At 35.7% G+C, this 23,215-nt stretch overlaps 1 protein-coding gene across 7 annotated transcripts in view; it reads right to left on the reverse strand.

The window, feature by feature from the left end:
* Positions 1-3,487: 3,487 nt before the first annotated feature.
* RBM39 (RNA binding motif protein 39) overlaps positions 3,488-23,215 on the reverse strand; it is a 33,711-nt gene continuing 13,983 nt past the window's right edge. For 5 of the 7 annotated variants that reach the window (XM_058175071.1, XM_058175078.1, XM_058175074.1 and 2 more), the window contains 14 exons: positions 22,946-23,140; positions 22,645-22,710; positions 22,504-22,557; positions 21,067-21,184; positions 19,190-19,342; positions 18,214-18,351; positions 16,681-16,746; positions 15,717-15,921; positions 15,382-15,459; positions 14,702-14,734; positions 9,486-9,561; positions 9,300-9,405; positions 5,425-5,503; positions 3,488-4,459 (listed from right to left, as the gene is read on the reverse strand). In XM_058175071.1, the coding sequence (XP_058031054.1) occupies positions 4,359-4,459; positions 5,425-5,503; positions 9,300-9,405; positions 9,486-9,561; positions 14,702-14,734; positions 15,382-15,459; positions 15,717-15,921; positions 16,681-16,746; positions 18,214-18,351; positions 19,190-19,342; positions 21,067-21,184; positions 22,504-22,557; positions 22,645-22,710; positions 22,946-23,140 (1,468 nt within the window). In that variant the 3' untranslated portion in view covers positions 3,488-4,358. The remainder of the gene's footprint in view (positions 4,460-5,424; positions 5,504-9,299; positions 9,406-9,485; positions 9,562-14,701; positions 14,735-15,381; positions 15,460-15,716; positions 15,922-16,680; positions 16,747-18,213; positions 18,352-19,189; positions 19,343-21,066; positions 21,185-22,503; positions 22,558-22,644; positions 22,711-22,945; positions 23,141-23,215) is intronic. The other 2 variants (XM_058175072.1, XM_058175077.1) reach the window with 2 other exon arrangements.

Raw genomic sequence — 23,215 nt, forward strand, 5'->3', positions numbered from 1 at the left:
CAGTTTAAGTGAATGGGGGCACTGAAGGTCCATTGTTATAGTAACTCTGGATGTTATTCTTTGAGACCATTCATTATTTTAAATCAGTTTTTGGTGGCACCTATCTTCAAAGTCAGTAGAGATTTCAAAGCACAGGGCTTGCCAGTGGTTCTGTCAACAGCTGCAGCTTCTAATTCACTTGGCTGGATATCAGTGCTGTAGGATTTCTTTCACAGTATCTTTATAGCTTTATATATAAAATAAATAAAAAATAAAATAAATAGCGCTTGCGTGATCAACCTCAACACCTCTTCTTGGACTCCAGCACACTATAAAGTAACTGGTGAGATAAAAAGCCAACAAATGTCAAGAATGGAACAGAGAGCATGTATGTGAAATTTGATGGGCCTTTGGTACAGAATCCAGGACTTTTATCTACATAGGAGGAAAGGATAACTACAGCTCTAGAATTTCAGCTACCGGTATGTTGTTGACCACTCGTATCACACAGCTGCTCTGGTGCCTGGCTGGCCCTGTTAATCCTACAATCAATTTTTTTAGTCCAAAAAGACCTACTGGTTGGACATGTTTCCCAAGTATTTGAAGCTGTGCATATATGTCAACTAGGTGTCATCAAGTGATTCTAGACTCAAGTTTATTTGGCACAGGTGATAAAACTTTCAGTCTTGCTCAAGCTGATAGGTGGTCAAATCTCATTAGTACAGGGAGGTCTAGGGCATCTAAGATATAATTAGTTATGGACATTCCATTTAGTAAATTGAAAAGGGTTCAGTCCAATGATTTTCCTGTCCTTCCTAGTATTTGATCCAACTTGACCAATCAGATGTCATTAAGGGGAGACCATCCTGATATAGAACCATAGACTTCGTAGCACTGAAGAACTTTCTGGAGGCATGCATGATAACATAGGATTCCACTGCTCAGCTTTCTTCTTTTGTTACTTACCCTACATTTCTCAGTTCCATCTATACTTTGGATTGAAGGTACTTAAAATTGTATGTCTGACAAAATATGAATCATTCTACAAGTCTGCACAAGCCTTGTTCTTGGCCTTGGCACTGCTGAAATGGCCTTGTAGTTTTCATCAAATCATACTTGATGTACCTGGATTTTCAGTCCAAGTACTTTTGTTGAAGGATGTATGGTGACATTTTTGAAGTGTGTCCACTTTTCAGAATAAGTTCCTACAGGTGGTAAATTGCTGGAGAGTACATCTTGGAAATGCTGAACTTGATGTGGGTCTTATGGTCTGCTGATGTTGAATGAGTTTCTGAGAGCCCTTGGTTACTCATGATGCAAAGGGCCCGTTTAGGTTGAGGAGTGACTAAATTAACCTGTCATCTATCTAGCACTCAGCATTTTGCCTAATAGCATGGTTGATGGTGATGTCTTTTAAGATCACACTGACATACTTAGTCAAGTATGCACCAGTGTTAGGACCTGGATGTACCCAAGTAGTTTTGTACGTCCAGGTTCTAATACTGGCATATATTTGACTGTCATAGTCTGCAAGTGTGAACATTGTGATAGTGATGCACAGGTTGTCCTCGGTACATTTGCTCAGAAAAAGTAGGCCACACTGCTATTTAGTTTTCCCAATCCGTGTCTCCCATGAACTCTGTTCCAGTTGTTGTTGTCTGTCCTTACTCTAGTTTTGAAGTCACCAGAATGATGAATCTGTCATAAGTAACATACTAATCATTTATTAAATAATTAATTGTTGTAAGACAGAAATGTGTAAGGAAGCAACATTTGTAACTGAATTTTCAAATGAAAGCAAGATAATGATGTATTTTTAGAAAAATACTTTCCTTTTAAAGAGTTTAAAATAGGAATATTAAGTTGATTACAGCAAACTCAACATTCACAGTATTCTTGTATTTACAAAGCTCAAGGCATGGAAACTCTAGCCCTCATTCTATCAACTTTTTAGGCAGTATATTCAGGCCCACTATCTGAAGATTATTCTTTATTTCTGGCAAGCATGTGACCTTCAATAAGCTTATTACTAAGCAATACAAATAGAAGAGGCGTTTATAAAACCATAGGGATGAGCCAGAAAATAAACAATAATCTTAATTGGAAAAGCATACGAGAATCATGTTAGGTAAAAGAAATGTTTAAGGTTTATGAAAATCGGAATAAATTTCTCTATCTCTCCATGACATTACAACTTAATATTTATACCATAAAAAACAAAGCTGTTACGGTATCTGCAATGATAACTGGCTGGCTGGTAAGGAAAACGAATTCGTAATAGCACTGGTATCTATGAGCTCAGGCTAAATTAGTATGTGTCTTAAAATAGCCAGCTACTGATTCTTCTGTCTCTCAGAAAGCTTTGGGTTACATAGTGTATCTCATAGCAATGGTTTTCAAGGCAAGAATGTCAATGGTATGTGATGGAAACAGACTGGTCTGATTGGAATAATGGATATAGAACTTCATGCAATTCTTATATATTTTCAAGCTGGGTAGTCCTTCCAACAAACTTAGTATTTTGTAATTCAGCGCAGCAGTAGTAACTTTTACGGTAAACCTGTTTAAACAAATGATTTTATCATGTCCTGTACTATCTATTTACATAATATAGTTTCATTGCTCATGATCAACTTGTACCCTGAAAATTGAGCAACAGAATGCTGCCCACCAAAATGTGTAAGATATGCACTTTCTTGGATAGAAATGAGATCTGAAAATGTTGTCCTAAAATAAACTTGGAACAAATAATGCACTTTACTGCATGTGGTTCCCCAAAGATAATTGATATATTCTATATACTATGTCAGGAATTTCAATCTGCCAATTTCAAGTCTGTTTCAAGTCTGTTTTTCAGTGTGTGCATTATTCTTATACTGACACCCTATAATTATTTTATATCAAAAGTTGTAATTGGTTTAAAACATGCAATCTTTCTCATGCAATGAACAAAATATAGTAATAAGAGCTCAGAAATTTATTATTTTTCTCATGAGCATATTTTAAACAATATTTTGTTAATGGAAGTTATGAATAAGGATTTTTCAAGTTTTGACTTTGAGTTATTAGAACCCTCCTTGAAGACTCAAAACAATGCATTTAAATCAAATGAACCAGAAAAATAAATTTACCTGACCAACAACTATAGAAGGAAATAAAGGAAGTCCTCAACTGGCCATAAAAAAATGCCGGTCCTTCCCCCCTTATATCTTGAAATCTGTAATTGTTCTTAAAATGCAATACATTCTTTGAATAGTTTTGTGCAGCAGAGAAAAGTGAAGAAAACCACTAAAGGAGATAAATACTTGAAAATTCTAATAAGGAAACATATGGACTATAGGAGATTTTTCTATTAAGCTTTTAAGGATTGCTCTAAAATTTAACTATACTGCTGATTCATTCTGTAAACACAAATTACAAATCAGGCTTCTGCTCACCTAAACAGAGTTAATGTTGATTAAAGTTAATCTTCAGTTTTGTAAAAAATAATAATAATAATTCTTCTGGAGGCCTTTGAGAGAATTTTATTTGAGTGGTTCTTACAAAGATTGTTGCCATATGAAAGTTGTTTGTTGATAGAAATATTAAGCTGTTTTGTCAAACACACTGAAGTAACCCAAAAATATATTTCAGAGCTCACAGAGCTTAAAAAAGAGCAGAGATTATATGCAACCAGACAAAATATATTCCTGCATTTCCTACTTCAACTTTTAATTAAGTACATTCCCTGCAATCATTGGAACTTTAATCTGGAAATGCAGAGATAGCTTTGTTTGGAATTCTAAACACACCTTACACCTTATTTACAAGAAACTTTTACAGAGACAATCAAAAGTTACCATCTAGAAATAAAATCTTCTAATCCTCTCAATTTTACCAGCTGTTTAACATTACATGAGCAGATCAGATGACTGAAAATTGTTCAGCAGCCTCTTCAATTTTCAATCCATACAAAACACACTAAAATGTCCAGTTAAATCTCATTTTAACCTTTAGCAGAGCATCTACATTTTAATAAATGTAAAATGCAACTTCTGCATTAAAAGAAAGGCTTGCAAAACATTAAAAATGTCCTCTCCATCTTTTTACAGAAAAAAAATCTTTTCTATAACCTATGTCTGTTCCTACACCATACTTTAGCCAAAAGTCTAAATGTACAAGAATTACAAGGCAGAACAAGTAGTCAGCTTTGTTTACAGTGGGAATGCTAATCATGAGAATAATCACAGCATTCCTGCTTATTATATATATTTCTTTAAAGGTAACAGGAAATGTACACAAAAGGACTTTACATCTTTTTCCTTTTGTTTTCATCTAAATAAAGGTAACTCAAGTCTTCCTTCAAAAATAGCTATGTACAAAACTGACTCAATCCTCCTTCATCGCCGAGTTGGAACCAAGAGCTGGGTTGCAGTCATAGAATCTGGGAAAAGATTATGGTATGTTGGAAGAGGAACATATGCTGCTGTGATCATTTTACCTGTAAAAGAAAACATAGTGTCTTAATATCTAATAGAACAAAGTGCAATGGCTATAAAATATAGAAAACAGCTTCCAGCTTTATTTTAGGTAACTCACATTACAATCCTACTATGAATATCCATCATTCAGTATGACTCAACTAAAACCAAAACATATACAATATGTTTATCACAGTCACAAGACCCATGCGAAACATTTATTTAAAAAACAAGTCCTCAGGAGATAAAATGTCACATAGGATAATAAAAAAAGAATTTTAAATGCTTGTAATAATTGGGCATTTGGTTCCCACCCACAAAGATAAACCAATTTGTACTAATTTGTGCTATGGCAAAGATAACGTAGGTCACACCGCTCAGTAGGTAATACTGCTGTGCCCTTGTGCAAAACTCTGGAATTAGCAACCAGGTTTCATGTGTTTGTCCAAGTCTCAGCCAATATAAAATAAGAAATATTTCCTTATCTGCCTTATTGATTAAATTTCCTTGGGGCAATTTGTCACAAACAAGACAAATTATACAAAATAGGCATGATCAGAGATAGTCTTCAAATCAATTCCTTATTACTTTTGTTAACTCTCCTAAATTTGGAATTTTCAATTTACCATCTCTTAAACTACCCCGTTGCAGAAATCAATCAAATAATTTTTTGTATTTCTTAAAAAGTTTTTCTTTGTTTTGAAATGCAACTTCCATTGGCTCCTGACAGTATGTGTCACTCGCCATATGGTTAAGAGTTGAAAATACTGAAAACCAAATTTGGGGAATGTACTTTTACATCATTTTAAGAACACCTTTTCCTAGACTCCCGCTCCTGGCCCAAAGGAGTTGGTGATAGTAGAGCAGATACTAATGGAGGATAGATGATGCATCTGAAAGAGCAAATTTTCCAATTTTTCATCTATATCTATTAGCCATATTATAACCATACTATATTATGACAATGTAGTAAATATTGACCTACCTGCAAACCATCTTCCATGTAATGCATTGACAGCTGCAATTGCTGCAGCTATTGAAGGGCATTTGACATACACGTTGCCCTGAAGTATAAAAAAACAGTATTTACTAGACAGCCCATAAACCGTTTCCTTACCAGATTCCTCAATGCCTCCAGATGAACTGCCCTCATCAAAAAAAGTTCTTAAAAACTCAGAGAAATATTCAAAGAGGAAAGAGGTGCACCACCACTACCACCACATCATGTCACAGCAGATACTATCACCCCTTGTCCTGATGAAGAGTTCACCAGAGCTTGAATCTAATCTACCATCTCAGCCTGGTGAGATAGTCTGTTACCATGAGGTGAGCAAACATCAGTATGCTCATGTTATCCAGTATCTTCATCCTGGTGAGCTAAGTGATGCTGTTGATGTCCTCTTTCAGTAGCTAGATGGCAGGCAACAGACTTACATTTGAAAGTAGCCTATGTTGAATTGTATAGCAGTCAAGTTTCAGCAGTTGTTTTTTTTTAAATTTGAATTTATATCCCGCCCTTCTCCGAAGACTCAGGGCGGCTTACATTGTGTAAGGCAATAGTCTCATCCTATTTGTATATTTATATACAAAGTCAACTTATTGCCCCCCCAACAATCTGGGTCCTCCAGTTGACCACAGGAAAGGTTCTATGATATTTTGTGCTTCATAAAGTTTTTTTTAAATATAAAATATATTATAAAAATTTAAATTTCATGGGAATCATGGATCCTGAATTTCATATTCATTCTGTAAGTTAGCCCATGTGAGGTACCTTGGTTCAAAAAGTTTTGCCCTGCAATGCATGGTTTTGCCCAATTAAAAGTTACAAGCACGAAAGTGTTAGTACAATTCATTGCACAATTCATTCTATTTAGCAATTTATTTTCTTCAACTATTTGCTCTTCTCTATTTTAATGCTTATACAAACATATGTAATTGATCTTTTTACTTGCAAATCAAGAGGCGTTGGCATAGAAATTTTAAGAAAAAAATCGATTGGTAAAAATACTTTTGTCTTTGCTAATTGCTTAATTTTAAAAATAATTTGTATTAAATCATTAACAGTTAAAACACCTAGCACAATTTTTTGACTAAGGTGAAAGCAAAGAAATGTATCTTAGAGTGTATCTGTAGGAGATAACCAGGCTGAGCCTGAAGGAAGGGTCAAACGTGTCATCAGTCCCAGAAGAGATCTAAATCCAGGCCACCTTGAATTCCATTGATTCTTATCTACCATCTATTTGCTTTGATTGTCAGTACTGCAGATTCTTGTAGAGAGCATCAGCTTCCAATAAACATTTATATTCATTTAAATTGCCTGGACTTCCTGATTTTCTCACACTTGACAATATCTCATTTATTTACTCATTAACCCAATATACAGTGACCATTCAATCCCATCTAATGATTTTAACACCTAATCTCAGATAAACATCTGGCCCCAGCATTTTGAATCAATGCTAAATGTTGAAGTTTTTCAATATTTGAAAAGAACAGTGCAATACAAAGCTTTTGAGTATTGTCTCCTGAAATAACAGGAAAATTAAATTTAAAAAAATTAAAAGTATAAATAACCACTGTATAGTCTGGACTGTTACTGACATGCCTATTAGAAGTTGGAAGAAAACACTCCAGGACTTATGCAACCAAAAGAAATGCAAGACTATGGAGACCCCGCTTCTCAAACTAGAAACTAATATTAATGGTTGATCCAGATAGTTTTGCACACTCTATTTTGTTATTGGTTGAAATATCATATTTCAATTAAAAATGGTGAGGTTTTTCCCATTCCATATAGTTCCATAAACTTTATATTGAATTTTCAACTTTGTAATATTCATATAATTCTACATCTATGAGATAGCATTGGGATTGAGTTTATCTTGATAGAAGAGAGAGAGAAGCCGAAAGAACATACAGTTGAATAGTTTGATAAGCTTAAAATTGCTATGGACTGTGAGAAGAGGAAATAGTAATTCAGAAGAGGAATGAAGAGATGAGCAGGAGATTGGCCTGTGGTTGTCACAGATTAAATAATATGGATAGGTATAGCTGGCTGCCACTTAAAGGTAAGTTGCCACTCAAGGACAGAGTAACAACCAGGAAGACAGTCCCAGTAGATGTATTTCACAAAGGTACACAACCATTACTCTGGAGTGTTAAAAAGGGTTTGTGTCCCATGTCAATTTGTTTGAAATTAGAGAATGGAATAATGTAATTTGGGTCTTGGAAGAGAGTGACTGAACAGTGAAAGTTTGATTCTGGTAGGACATGTATAAAGGAAGTATGATTTCCTGGTTCTTCTGAACTTTTTAAACAGCTGTTGGTACTATCAACTGTGAGCACTTAGATTTTAAAGCATATATTGCAGTGGTTCTTCTCTCAGGTAATTCCAGTCAGTGAGGGAGGGAAAGATCATATCCCCAGGGCACTTGAACATGAAGAATCGTGAAGTCTGGCTTTTTAATACATAGTATTGACAGTACATTATCTTTACTATTCAATATTTACATGAAGCTATTGGGAAAAAGTATCCAACAGTACCTGTCTTATGGAGATTCTCAGTCATCCAGTCATGGTTGTCCTAAAGGTGCTTTTTCAAAAGGGAACTGGACTTTCTTTGTTTTGCCTTGAAGACATTTTGCTTCTAATCCAAGATTCTTTAGAACTGAAAGTTCTTGGATGAGAAGTCAAACATCTTCAAGGAAAACCAAAGAAAGCCCAGTTGCCTTTTGAAAAAGAATCTTTGGAATATTCTCCTAGTACAGGATGAGATGCTGTCAGTACATTATTGATCCCTAGACATACACCTCTGCTCCAGGTTAGGCATTAGCTATGAATAAAATTCTGTTCTGCTGCCTGAAAGTAATTAGATACTGGATGGGAAGAAACAGATTTAGAGTTAATCTCAAAGTTAAGAGTGGCTGTTGATTCAAAAGCTTCGACTCTTTGACCTAGATAGGGTCATGCTCCATTATAACAAGCAGACACGTCATGCAGTGTTCTCCTGGACTCACAGCTCCTGCTGGAAGATTAGGTGGAAACCATAATTCTCTCTGTGGGGGCCCCCACCCTCTGGAATGAACTTCCCCTAGGACTCCGTCAACTTCCCGACCTTCGAACCTTTCGCCACGAGCTTAAGACACATCTATTTATCTGCGCAGGACTGGGCTAGGTTTTTAATTAAATGTAGTTTTAATGGGGTTTTATTATTTTAATTGTAAATTTTAATTCGGCCTTATCTAATAAGTTTTTTAATTAGTGTTTTATTTCTGTATTTATAGTTATGTATTGGTGTTTTTAATAGGCTGTAAACCGCCCTGAGTCCCTTGGGAGATAGGGCGGTATAAAAATGTGATTAAATAAATAAATAAATAAATAAATAAATGATCAAAGCTTTGGATTTATGGCAGCTTTTCTTAAATTTAGAGTTTTGTTGACAGTCATGACTTCTTCATATCTAGATTTTTGCAACACAGTATATATGGGTTGCCTTTGACGATAAAACTATATAGCACATAGAACTGTGTTATCTCTGCATTGAAAGGCTTTTGTGGATGAAATGGATGTGTGATTTCACTGTTCCCAATCCTAAGAGGAGATGGCAGTCATAATATTATGTTTTATACTATTTTATTATATTTGTGTCTTAATTACTAGAAATGGAAATTGTTTACATAGCAGTGGCACAAAGCACAAACAAATCAATGTTTGTGTTACTTCATTTTAGAATACTTTAGTTAAAAACAGTGAGAAAGAATCCATATATTGCATACATTAATAGCATGAACACTTTTATAAAACTTTAAAGGGCCCAACAATAATGCTAACATTAGATATGTTTTTAAAAAATATATATACCTGAGTTGAATTTTTGTCTACATAAATGTGGACAACACCTCCATGCTTGTTACATTCTTCAATAACATCATCTTTAATTTCTGTATCCCAGCCAGCTTCTTCTTCACTACAGAGTAAGTTAAGAAGACAATTAACTTACGTCTTTATACCAGAGAAATTTTAGAAAACTACATCAGGTTAACTTACGTTTGAGGGTTAAACATATTGGACAGCTGAAAGCATTGTGTTGCAAGTGGTTGTACAGAAGCAGCTGCAGCTAAGACTGAAAAAGAAAATATAGCATGACTTTTCGGTCATTTTTATTTTGGTTTACGTATCAGAGATATACATACATACATACATACATACATACATACATACCTATAATAATATACAATATAGCTGAGAAAAATTTTTTTTTCCTTCTCTTAAAATGGCGTTTTAGATTGACTGCAAATAGATCAGCCTTGCTGCGAAATCGAAACTGAATGGAGACTTCATCATATTGTGTTGGATTCTGGATTGTTGGATTATATTACGTTGTTTAAGTATTTCACAAGGGGATTTTCAGTAAGAACTTTGCCATGAAGGTTTTTTCAGAAGAACTTTGCCATGAAGGTTTTTTCAGAAGAATGGATTCGTGACTTTATACGGGATTACACAGAAAGAATGTATTTAATTATTCAAAAATACGAACTCAAACAGGACTTAAATGCAATGGATGAGATACAAATAAAAATGGATAAATATGAAGATATGATCCTGAATAAACAAGTTGATGTAAAGAAGTTTCCTTTAAATAGTTTGGATGAAATGTCAGAATTTGTGCTACAGGAGGCTGTCTCCCGAACTGAAAAAATTTACAGGCTTAATGCTTTTCAAGAATTCTTTCTTTGGATTGATGGAATATATGGTAGTAATTTGTGGATTTTTGAACATAAGGATCTATTAGGTAATATTGTGACTGACTTTTCAAAAGGAGAAATGAAGGAAAGACAGAGATTAATGCATCAAAAAAAATGGCAAGAGACAAAAGTATTATCCTTTGAATTATTAACAGACAAAAATATTACTGTCCCTGAAAGACAATATGTGAGGAAGATCTGGAAGAAATGGGTTGATTATATGTTTTATATCTATTATAAAAGACTAGGTATTTGGATTTATACTGGATTTTGACGAGGATGGACTAAATTTGAATAGCTACTGTAATTCTTGGTATTGAAATTTTATAATGTGTTGTATTGTATTTTGAATAGAATATTTTTGAAAGAGTTTATGTAAGAAAGACCTGGGGGGAAAATTATATGGTTATAGAAGCTATAAGGGAGATATTCTTTGAATTGGATTGGATTTTTATGTTTTAGTTGGTTTTAAATACTTTAGGATTAATTTGTTTTATTGATTTACATATTTTGCTATTCTTAATTGTTAATATTTTTTTATTATTATTATTTTTTCTTGAAGGATTTTGGTTGTGTTAGGAGGAAGTCAGAGCTAGAGAGGGAAAATTGGTATAATAGTTTTGGGGGAAAATCTTCTTAGCATATGTTTGTTTTATTTTTAACTATACCTTGTGCTTCATCCGGGAAGTCAGGGGGGAGGGGGGAGGGATTAGTGAAGGGAGGGGGTTTGGGGGGGGAAGGGGGGGAAATTATTATTTTTTGTAAAACGTTTTGAATAATATATATATATACATACATACATACATACATACATACATACATACACAATATAGTTCTGTTATGAAATGCCATTCCTCATAAGCAAACCTTTTAATTCTGAATCCACAAAATTAACCCTATCAGTGAAAACACTGCCTCCAAAAGGAGCCCTTCTAACATACTGCTAAAAGAATAACTGGACAATTATAAGATCAACATTTAGCCCAGGGGTGAAATCTAAAAATTTTCCCTACCGGTTCTATGTGTGTGGCTTAATTGGTGGGTGTCGCTTGGTGGTCAGATGACTGGGTGGGTTTTTATTTTTTTTATTTTTTTTTTATTTTTTTTATTATTTTATAAATAATAAAAATAATTAACGAAGTATAAAAAACAATGAGGTACCAAAAACCAACTTTCACACTTTACACACACACACACACACACACAACACAACACAACTGACTCACACACAATGTAAAAGCAGCTGCACTTCACACTTCACACAGCCACAAAAAGCTCAAAAACCAACTTTCACACTTTACACACACACGACACACACACACACAAAATGCCACTTACAGCTTTCTGAGATTTTGTGTGTTTGTGTAATTAGAGTGAAACACTACAGCAGTGCTTCTCAATTATTTTCTGTCATGCCCCCCTAGGAAGAAGAAAACATTTTTCGCGCCCCCCGCGCGACTGTAAACACGGGGCTTAGCTTGTTATGACAGTGTTTGCCAAGGTCAAACGCGCCCCCCTTTACGGAGCCTCGCGCCCCCCCTGGGGGGCCCGCCCCACTATTTGAGAAGCACTGCACTACAGAAACACACCAAATCTTTGAAAGCTGCACAAATATTTTATTTCATTATTTTATTTTATTTTATTTTATTGTGGACTTCAAATCCCAGAGTTCCTCAGCCAGGAAAGCCAGCCAGTTGATCACCGAGGAAATAGATTAGCTAAGCGATTGATTCTGTCTGGCTGAAACTGAAACTGCTTTCGGGCTGGGAAAAAAGCCATGCGTTCATCAGTAATCAGGTAAGTGCCTTAGAATCTCTACTCTTACTTGTAGAAAACATGTTTTCTACAAGTAAGAGTACAAGTAAGGTTCTGCTGATGAGGAACTCAGGTGAGATCGCCAGAGGAGACTTTAATTTTTTTTTTTTAAAGTTTAAAGTCTCTGCCGATCTCAGCTGAGGGGCGGGATCTTCAAAGGCTTTTTTTTACTTTTAAAGGCAAGTTTTGGCTGAAGCAAAACTGGCTTTTAAAAGTAAAAAAAACAAACAAACCCTCTGCAGATGGTGCAGCTCAGCAGAGTCCTCCAAACCAGCAGCCGCCATCGCTACCGGATCGCGCGAGCCGGTCCGATCCGGGAGCATTTCACCCCTGATTTAGCCCCATCTCTATGTAACAACTTGGCAACTAAAACTAGCCAATAAATTCAGTTACAAGTAGGGATCTGAAAGAACAAATTTTCACGGCCATAAAGGGTAAATACAGCAGTGGACATGAGTTCATTACGTGACTGTGTAAATCGCAATGTTTTCAAATGCTTCCTCTGCAAGCACAGATGACTGACTAACTTTAGATTTAGAGTGTTTGTTACCAAAAGGGAAAGCATAATTTTTCCACATTCTGCTTTGTATTTCAGCAAAGCTGGAAATTATGTTAGCTCTATTCTGACTAGCCTCGGAGGATTAGTTTGTTATGTAAGATTTGGATCAGATGGTGGATGGTATCTAGTTCAACTGATCTGCTGATAGGTCCTTTAAATGCCAGGTTTCCAGGAACTCTAATAATAATAATAATAACAGAGTTGGAAGGGACCTTGGAGGTCTTCTAGTACAACCCCCTGCCTAGGCAGGAAACCCTACACCATTTCAGACAAATGGTTATCCAACATTTTCTTAAAAATTTCCAGTGTTGGAGCATTTACAACTTCTGCAGACAAGTTGTTCCACTTATTAATTGTTCTAACTGTCAGGAAATTTCCTCTTAGTTCTAAGTTGCATCTCTCTCCTTGATTAGTTTCCACCCATTGCTTCTTGTTCTACACTCAGGTGTTTTGGAGAATAGTTTGACTCCCTCTTCTTTGTGGCAACCCCTGAGATATTGGAACACTGCTATCATGTCTTCCCTAGTCCTTCTTTTCATTAAACTAGGCATACCGAGTTCTTGCAACCGTTCTTCATATGTTTTAGCCTCCAGTCATCATCTTTGTTGCTTTTCTCTGCACTTTCAAGAGTCTCAATATCTTTTTTACATCGTGGTGTCCAAAACTGGATGCAATATTCCAAGTGTGGCCTTACCAAGGCATTATAAAGTGGTATTAACACTTCACGTGATCTTGATTCTATCCCTCTGTTTATGCAGCCCAGAACTGTGTTGGCTTTTTTGGCAGCTGCTGCACACTGCTGGCTCATATCTAAATGGTTGTCCACTAGGACTCCAAGATCCCTCTCACAGTTACTACTATTGAGCAAGGTACCACATATCCGGTACCTGTGCATTTTGTTCTGTAGCACTTCTGCTCTTTTTGTGTGGTTACTTGCATTTTCCCAGTTAGATGTATATGGTTCATTCTGAGGGAATGGGTGACTGATGGGTAGTCCATAAAACAAACTTCTTCCCATAATTAGAGATGGCGTTTACTAGCATAGATAAGCTTTGTAAAAATTCAGTGAGAGTCATGGCCAATTCAAAAATTTTACTTAAATTAATAAACTGAGTACTATATTAAATGTTTATACAGCAAAAAGCACAAGTATTAATTAAGTTGCAGAATTACAAGAATCTACTAAAAGCCCCTTACTCAGTAACAAATCTGGGAAGGGGACAAGTACACTCCAGATTCTGCAATTAGAACTGAAACAGGCCTGCCTATCCTATACAAAATTGCTCTATAATTAAAGATTGAAATTGTTGGTGGAGGATTTTTTCTAATCCGGCAGATTATCCAAAGTAGTACTTTAGAGAAATAGACTAATATGTCACATATATCAAAATTATTTCACAATATTGCTTATCAATTCAGTACTTAACCTCAGGTCAGCCACGAAAATGTTTAAGCAGACTCTTGGAAACACATACTGAATTTCTTGCATGAAACTTTTTTATTTTCTCCAAAGAAACTAGTGAGTTATTTCCTCCAAGGATCAAGCTTGTCTGTTACCAGAAGAATCATCAAATTTATAGTTAAGACTGTCCAACTGAGAAGTCTTCTAATGGATCAAAGTAGGATATGGAACTCCAATATTAATAAATATTAACTTATTTAGCTGTATTTTTATCTTTATATATTTGCATCTATTTTATTTTTGTACATTTGCGCTATCAACTGACTAATTAATAATCAATACAATAAGCAAGTAAAATACCTGGCATATTCTGGTACATTGCTTGTATATTGGAATGTTACTGTGGTGATCCATGGGCTGTCTTACAAATGCTTGGTATTCCTGAATATACCAAAGTGACTGGGACAATAGGAGGAGGAGACGTGTTGGATATATTTTCCATTTTGAATTATTTGTAAAAATTATGAAGGCAAGACACAAATAATTATAAATAAATAACACTCTCGTATCTGTAACCTTTAATTGGCAAAATGGTAGGATAAATGCTTTTTCCTTTCCTTATCCAATACAAGCAAGAGAATGTTTGAAATTCTGAGATTACTTTTAATAAATGGCAAGCAAGCTAATAGAATTGTGAGTAACCAGTTCTTAAATGGTGTACAATATTCAAATTAAATCTCACCTTCACTTTGCTGAGAAAGTCTTGTCTGTAAATCTGAAAATGAATGTTGGAAAATTTTTAATACTATTTCATCTTGAGAAGAGACTTCATACTCAATAGAAAATGTTAAGCACAGGTAGTCTTCTAGTTATGGCCATTTAGTGACAATTCAAACTTAAATGATGCTCAATTAGTAGTAGTCACGACCAGTCCTTGGAGTTCTGGCCATCACAGTATCGCTTTGGTCATGTGATTGTGATCCAGGGATAGTGCCCAGCCCACATTTAACAGTGAGCCAGTCACGCAATCACGATTTCTGACATCACCTGCTAGCTTCCCACAAGCAAGTCAATGGCAGGGGGAAATGGGCAGGAAGTCATGATCACATGAAGTCTTCAATTAACAACTGTGCAGTCCTAGCTTAATGACAGCAACTGCAACTGCTGTTGCTAACCAGTACAATCACAGGACATCCCACTTTATAACCGCATCACTTAGTGACAGCAATTCCAGTCCCAGTTCCTAGTCTGAAGTAACTTTTTCATTATATAAATTCATGATGTATACCTTGGTAAAAGGAAAAGGCTGACAAGTGTTTAAAAAAGGAGTGCCTGATTCCAAGAAAAAGCATGCAAAACTGTTGTTTCAAGTTAGATTTTTCTAGAATAACATCCACATAACAATTTAAAAATTAATTTTACCTGCTACAGCACTAAATGCTAATGATCCACTCATTTGCAGTGCTTGCTGAGCAGCTGGAGGAATCTGCAAACCAGTACCTGGAATAAAAAAAAAACACCATTGAATCCTTTTTGGGATTCTACTTTTAACTAGGACATGGATTTTATAGTTTTGAGAATAAATGTGATTGTGTTTAAATCCACTATGAAAATCATAATAAACTCTTCATTTTATTGAAATACTTAAAAATATGACACAATGTCAGATACTGAAAGAAAGAAGCAAGGATGACACGTAAACTAATGAAGCGTTAGGGTTAGGAAGAAGCACATAGTGCACTTATTAATTCACTTACCCTCAGCAAGCCTTGCCATCAACTGAAGACGACCAGTTGTTCCCAAATCAATTCCAGTCCTTTCCAATTCATCATTGTCCAAAAATGAACTGGCACTGGATGCATCTGTACGTTCAGTCACATGTCCTACTTTCATTGGCCTACCTGCCAGTTCAAATCCATTTAATTGTTCCAAGGCCTTTTTAGCACATTCAGAGTCTGAAAACTGAAATATATAATTATCATTTGAAGCAACTGTTATAGCATGTTGCCTACATTTAATTTAGATATAAAACTAATACAGGTAGCTTAAAGAACAGACAACGGTATAAAAAGGGTGAAAAGAGACAAAAACATTTATGTCTGTCATGCATTTATTACATTTAGTCTCTGCTTGACCACAGTTGGGATTAAGCAATGAGGTTGTTAAGGTAGACATTACATGACTGTGACTTTTGATTTCACTGCTGGCTTCTCCATTAACTCTAGTATGTTGGATACTGGCTGTAAAGTGTGCAAATTGTGATTGCGATCATGGGGATGCTGCAATAGTTAAGTGCAAGGAATGTTCATAACATTTCTTTTTCAGTCCCATCCATCATAATTTTCAACAGTAGCTAAACAGGGCAGTCATTAAGTGAGAACTTCTTATACTAATATTTTCATGCTGTTGTGCTTCCAAAGGGCTCATAGAAGCATGCAGAAAAAAAATTCAAAACATGGGAGATATCTTGTAGAATATCCTAGATTAATCACAATATCAATTTTAAAAAACTGATGGGAGACAAGATAGATTTCTGCTCAAGAACATATGCTGTCCCCATTTAAAACACAATGGGCTACATACATATTAGGCAATATAAAATATACTTCTTTTATGCATTGAAATTATTTCCTAGTTATGATTGATAATAGATGGACTATCATTGTAACCAAGAATTAATTTATTGCTCCTAGCCCATATATGTCAACTCTATAAACTTACAGTAATAAATCCATATCCTTTGGACCTCCCAGTTTCACTGTCCATCATTAGCTGAATGCTTTCAATCTGAAAAAGATCAAGACTACCCATTAGTGTATGTATGTATGTATGTATGTATGTATGTATGTATGTATGTATGTATGTATAAATAAATAAATAAATAAAAAATGAATGTAGGGTGAAAGTTAAAAAGTTTTTTCAAGTTTCAAATACTGATGAACAGCCAGGGAAAATACCTGCTATCTCCTCCAATATTGCCTTTTATTCTTCCTAATACATTCCAGGAATAGTAAAAGAGGTAGTAACTGTTTATTTAGAGCCATTTTAGATTTTTTGAATTCCAATCAGCTATAGCAGGGATCCCCAACCCTATTGTATTAATTACATTAATTGTACATATGTACACCCAATTCAGTGTGCTTTTAAAAATACATGTCCAGTACAATTCCAGATTTAGTAAGAAAATGTCAAATGTTCTACTTTGACTTATTAAGCTTACACCTATCATTATTTCAGCTTTATATCTCTTGAGTTGTTCTGATGCTAAAATTCTGTTAATCATATAAAATCATATTTTCAATGTGTTCTGTTTGGGACTGTTTTGAAGATGTTTCAGAAACTTCAGCCAATACAGAGCATAGCAGTCTGATTATTAAATTTGGGGACTACTGTAGAACACTAGCACTGTAGTTGCTCAACTGGTAACCAAATGGGCTTCTGGGCCTAACCTCAAGTACCATATTTTTCAGAGTATAAGACGGCCCAAGGTTGACTCAGCCTTCCATCCTTTATAAGGTAGGTAAAATGAGGACCCAGATTGTTGGGGGCAATAAGTTGACTTTGTATATAAATATACAAATAGGATGAAGACTATTGCTAACATAGTGTAAGCCGCCCTGAGTCTTCGGAGAAGGGCGGGGTATAAAATGCGAATTAAAAAAAAAAGTTTTTGGGGAAGAAAACAAGAAAAAAAATCTACCTCTGCCTACCCAGCATCCATCGGTATTTATCTGGCTAGCATCCTTGCAGCAAACATTAAACAGCCTGGTTAGCTTCAGCACGTTACTGCAGCCTAATTTAGCATGAACAGCTAATTGGCGGTTGGATTGGCCTCCCAGAATATCGCCTATCAGCTGTTCCAGTCTGCGGGGATTGCCAGAGCCCATTGCTGCCTCAGCGCATTGCATTTTTGGCTGTCACATGCTCGGTTTTAGACCCATTCCAGGCTGCGAGGATCTCCACAGCACATCGCCGCCGATGTGTGTCACGTTTTTGGCCAGTTTCTGGAACCAGGTTCTCGACAGGTACTTGGACAAGAAAAGCCCATGATTTATAAACACATTCCTTCTTGCATGGAATATTCAGTCCCTACTCTTCTATTGTATTTCAATATTGAGCCCTAGACTGTCTTGGCTCTATAATGAGTTTGTATTACATTAAAAATTATAATACTATAAGAGGATTTTTAAGCACAAAGATAAGTCATTTGTGTTGAATATTAAACAGAGAAATACTGTATTGAAAAAATCTTACCCGGCCAAATGGTTCAAAGATTCCACGAAGCATATCTTCAGTTATATTGAAATGTAATGAGCCTACATATAGTCTCATGGGGCCTGCACTTCCCTTTTGTAAATTATTAGCCATTGCTGCTGCTCTGTTTTTCTCTGCCTAAAAAATTATATACACAGGAAACACTATAGATTACTATATACAGTAGTATAAACTATGTTGCATTCTACCAAGAAACATTTCTATGTATATGCAAAATCCCAGCTATGTAAACTAGAGAACAAAAACATTTATATTTGAGAGCTATCTGAGACCTAACACAGCTGATACTTTTATTTTACTTTCAAGATTTTGTTCTATTTTCTGCTTAAATTTTTTGTCATATAAAGTGTCTTATTTGTTTGGTATCAAAAGCTAAAGAAAATCATAAAAACTAACTGAAAAGTATTATCTTTGTCTTTCATATTGAGTAGTTATGCAGTGTCTATTGCAAAATTAACCTAAACTCAATTTCAGGATAATACACAGTTCCTAGAATTTTCCAGCAACCTTTGAATCCTTTCTTCCTCCAAATAAAAAAATTGCTACTGATCTATAAATGCTGTCTTTAAAATAAGCCAGCTCCTCGTCTCTTCTAAAGAGACTGGAAACCACCTGTCCTTTCATAATTTTATTTCTCACAAAATGCAGAATGTTAAGCCAGATCTACTGGATATAATCAGCCAAGATGGAAAAGGATTAAGAATATCAGTGACATCTCCACAATTTGCATGTATGGTGTAATCTAGGATCTCACAAACTATTACTATCAGTCGTAATAGACAGCTGGGGTTTCAATTAAGGTTTCAAATAATCATGAAAATAATACTGCTAGTTTTAATAATGTTAACTATATAGAAACAACACATTAAGCAATATGGTTAATGAGGAATCATTTAGTCTTATCAGATCAAGCCTTATCTATTAGCACTAAGAAAAGAATTCAAGTCAAACTTACCTGAGATGCTTGTACAATAATTGGCACTCCCAAAACTCGCTGTCCAGTTAATCCAATGGCCAAAGGAACTGAGCTGACATCAACAAATTCTACATAAGCAATTCCTTTCGAACGTCTTGAATTTCTATCTGATATCATGCGTACATCACGGACCTAGAAAAAGAAATGTATTGTTATATTTGGTTGAAAGCTTTAATGGATTTAATATGTATATACCACTACAGATAAAATCAAACCACTACCTGAAATTTTCATATCTGATACAGGATTAAATTTTCTGAGATTTTAACAACAGATTCCATCCACAAAAGAAAACTTTTTTATTTTGCATTGTATATGCACACCAGGAAGCTTCCAAGAGTACACATTATATACTATATGCATGCAATGGAGAACCATGTCCAAGTAAAAGTAATAATATTGTTAACAGTTACTTCATACAAGCTAGTTTATATATAAAATAAGTATTTTGATATATAGAAGACTTCGTAATTTTCTCAACAGGCCGGCACTGGATCCCACCGTTCTGGACAACTTTTGTCCAGTTTACCACCTTCTTTTTAGGGAACGATTCAGGCCGATATGGGACAGAAGCTTTTAGATAACCTCTGGCACGAGCAGTATGGTGGTAGTGCATCCACTGAAGCTCTTCTTGACCTCTTAGCTGCCTTTGATACAATCAACCATGGTATCCTTTGGGGTAGGTTTTGGTGTTGGGAGCTGGTGAGTTTTGTGGAGCAACTTTGGGAAGCTGGGCGGGGAGCAACAGGCTTCAACGGAACCCTGGTAAAACAGACTGGCTATGGGTAGGTGGTTCATCTGTACCTGGGAGTTTGCCAAGATGAATCCAGCATGTAATATGGGGGGGGGGGACTTCCTGGACTCATGACTTCTGCTCAAGGAGCAGGTAGCAGTCATGTCTAGGATGGCCTTTGCTCAACTTCAAGGTTGTACTATGCACTTTCCTGGACTGAAAAGCTAGTTTTTCAGTCACTCATGGCCCTACTCACTTCCCAGATGGATAAGTATAATGTGCTCTATATGGGGCTACCCTGGAAGAGTATTTAGACACTGCAACTGGTGCAGAATGAATGCAGCAACATGAGCAGTTTTGGGCACCCTAGAATGGCACATGTAAATGAGCTGCACTGAATGCTAATTTTCTTATGGGTTCAATTCAATGTATTAGTTATCACCTTTAAAGTCCTTCAAGGTATGGGACCAGAATACCTGAGAAACTGTCTCCTCCCGATTACATCAACCTGTGGCATCAGGTCAAGCAGGGAAGGCATGCTGTATGTCCTGTCACTCAAGAAGTTTCGACTAATGGGATCTAGGAAAAGGACTTCTCAGTTGCCCACCCTATGGAACATTCTACCCCAAAGGCAAGGTGAGCCTCTACCCTTTTAGTTTTCTAGAATATTAAGACATTTCTTTCCAATTAGTATGGTGTCAGGCATGAAATATCAGGATCACAAATTAAATTGGTGCTAGATAAAGGCCAACAGCATTCAGGAAAAGATGGAATTAGTTGGTTTGTGACTACACAGATACTTTAGTGTGACTCTTCTTTTGACTCTGCCACCAGTTTCTGCCATTCCTTCTCCTACACATAGATATAGGATGCAGTCTTGGGATCCTAACAATCTTTGAATTTTTAACCTGATTTATTTTCACTTCCATGTTTTAATCCACTTTAACTGTTTTTAAACTATGCTTTCAGTCATGTATTAATATGGTTTTATTATGCTGATGTAAATTGCCCACAGTCACTTGGGTGAGATGGATGATGTAGAAATTTAATAATAAATAAAATAAATATCTCAGAACAACCCGGAAGGCATTAAAAGAACTGTCAAGAGTTCTTCATATCACACCTTTCCTACAGTAGAGAAAAATTCTTCCAAATCTCTTGGCCTAATTCTTGCTGCAAGCTGCATGCAGAATACTGTTCGAGCATCCCGTTCCTCTGGGGTAAGATTATCAATAGGCTCTCTGAAAAACAGTAATTATTATTGATTTTATTACATCAATATAAACACATCTGAACAAGCTAGATTTGACCAATTTGATTTTTACATTATTAAGATCACTTGTATTCAAACACAGATAGATTCATTAAACATGCTTTGATACAGGGTGGTGGGGGCGCGAATACCCGTTTTTCAAAAGCACAAGATCTACTCTCCTCCTTTCAGATTCAGGAACATCATTTCATCCTCCACTGGTTTTTTCCTGAGCAATATATTTCCCGAGCATAACTATCTCCCTTGTATTTTCACATGGACTATATTGCAAATGAAGTGAAAAGGACAGAGCTTTCCTGGACATCTTCCTATTTTAGCTTCACTTGAATGCTTTTAAATCTTGCACTGGACGATACCCAATGCTAAGCTCTCGTGCCTTCTCTGTTGCAGAATCTGCCTCTGGAATAGCATTTCCCTGGAGGTTTGACTTGCCCTGATCCTGCCATCTTAAGACTCTGAACCCCTAGCTTTTCCCAGATATTAGTTTAGGGAACTATGCGTTCTCTGTGGGAATGTATTAACATGCTGGTTAATTAGCTTATTTTGCTTTCATTGTATTGGATATGCTTTTAACTTATACAGTGCTCAGTTAACGAGTGACCTATATCTTTAATAAATAAATATTCAACAGGCAAAATATGCATATGAAAAGACAAATAAAGTATGGAACTGGATATACAAGAAATTTTGGCTATCTTTAACCCAAACACCTGTGACTAAGAGATGCCTGCAGTTTCAATGGATATATATTTTAAGTATAGGCACCTCACATTATTTACAGCATTATAAAAATACTTTTAACTTCAATGTACTTGTAATTGATCTTCCATCCTCAGAAAAACATTCTAACTTGCTTTTCCGAAATATATACATATATGCATGTTAGAAACACCAGTCCAGTTATCTCTACACTCACACCAGGGTGAAATCCAGCAGGTTCTGGAGAACCGGTAGCAGAGATTTTGAGTAGTGCAGAGAACCAGCAAATACCACCTCTGGCTGGCCCCAGAGTAGGATAGGAATGGAGATTTTGCAGTATCCTTCCCCTGCCACGCCCACCAAGTCACACCCACAGAACCAGTAGTAAAAAAATTTGAAATTCATCACTGGCTCACACAGTATGTTTTCTAGCACACTCTCTTTATAAACATAAATCCACATACATTGCAAGAGCAGCCAATCATACAGAACAGAATTTTTTAATGACAAATTAGTGTAAAATATAAATATGTAGAACATTCAGTATGTTATGGAAATTGCAACATTAAGCAAGATTCAAATCCCTACCTTACAGGGCTCTTGTCTTTTCTAAAAGGACTTTTGCTCCTAGATCGACGTCTGCTATAAAAAAAAAAAATACGGAATTATGAAGGGAATAAATATCAATATAAACCATTAAATCCATCATTAAAGGAAGTAAGACAAAACCTTATTTTCATGCTGTGTGGCAAGCCAATTTTTCCTCTCATGGCACTATTGAACTTGGGACCAGAACTAGGATTAAAGAAAAAAGCAGTGTTATATACAGCCTTTATCATTCTGTTTGACATTTATCATTAAGAGATATATTCTTATTAGCATCATAACCATTACACTGAATGGTTGGGAAATAAAATTGTCATGCTGATGTAATTATATTATAACTGAATTTTCTTATATTCTCAAGCTAAATTTTTTACTATTTATTTACTCTTAAAGAAACCTAAAACAATAATTTCACACAACATACTAGGGGCTTCTGTAACGGCCTCTGAATCGACGTTCTCTGCTTCTTGAACGGCTGCGTCTCCTTTCTTTACTTCTACTGCGCTTTCTTTCTCGACTCTTGCTTTTCTTTCTTTCACGTTCACGGCTTCGTTTGCGGTCCTTGCTTCTGCTTCTCTTCCTATCATGACTACGACTTCTGCTCTTGCTTTTTTTCCTCCTGAAAAGGACAGATTTAAAAAATCAGTTATGTTTTCAAAGAGGAAAAATATTACTAACATTAGGCCATATGAAA

The sequence above is a fragment of the Ahaetulla prasina genome, chromosome 3 (assembly GCF_028640845.1).
Source record: "Ahaetulla prasina isolate Xishuangbanna chromosome 3, ASM2864084v1, whole genome shotgun sequence".
NCBI lineage: Eukaryota > Metazoa > Chordata > Lepidosauria > Squamata > Colubridae > Ahaetulla > Ahaetulla prasina.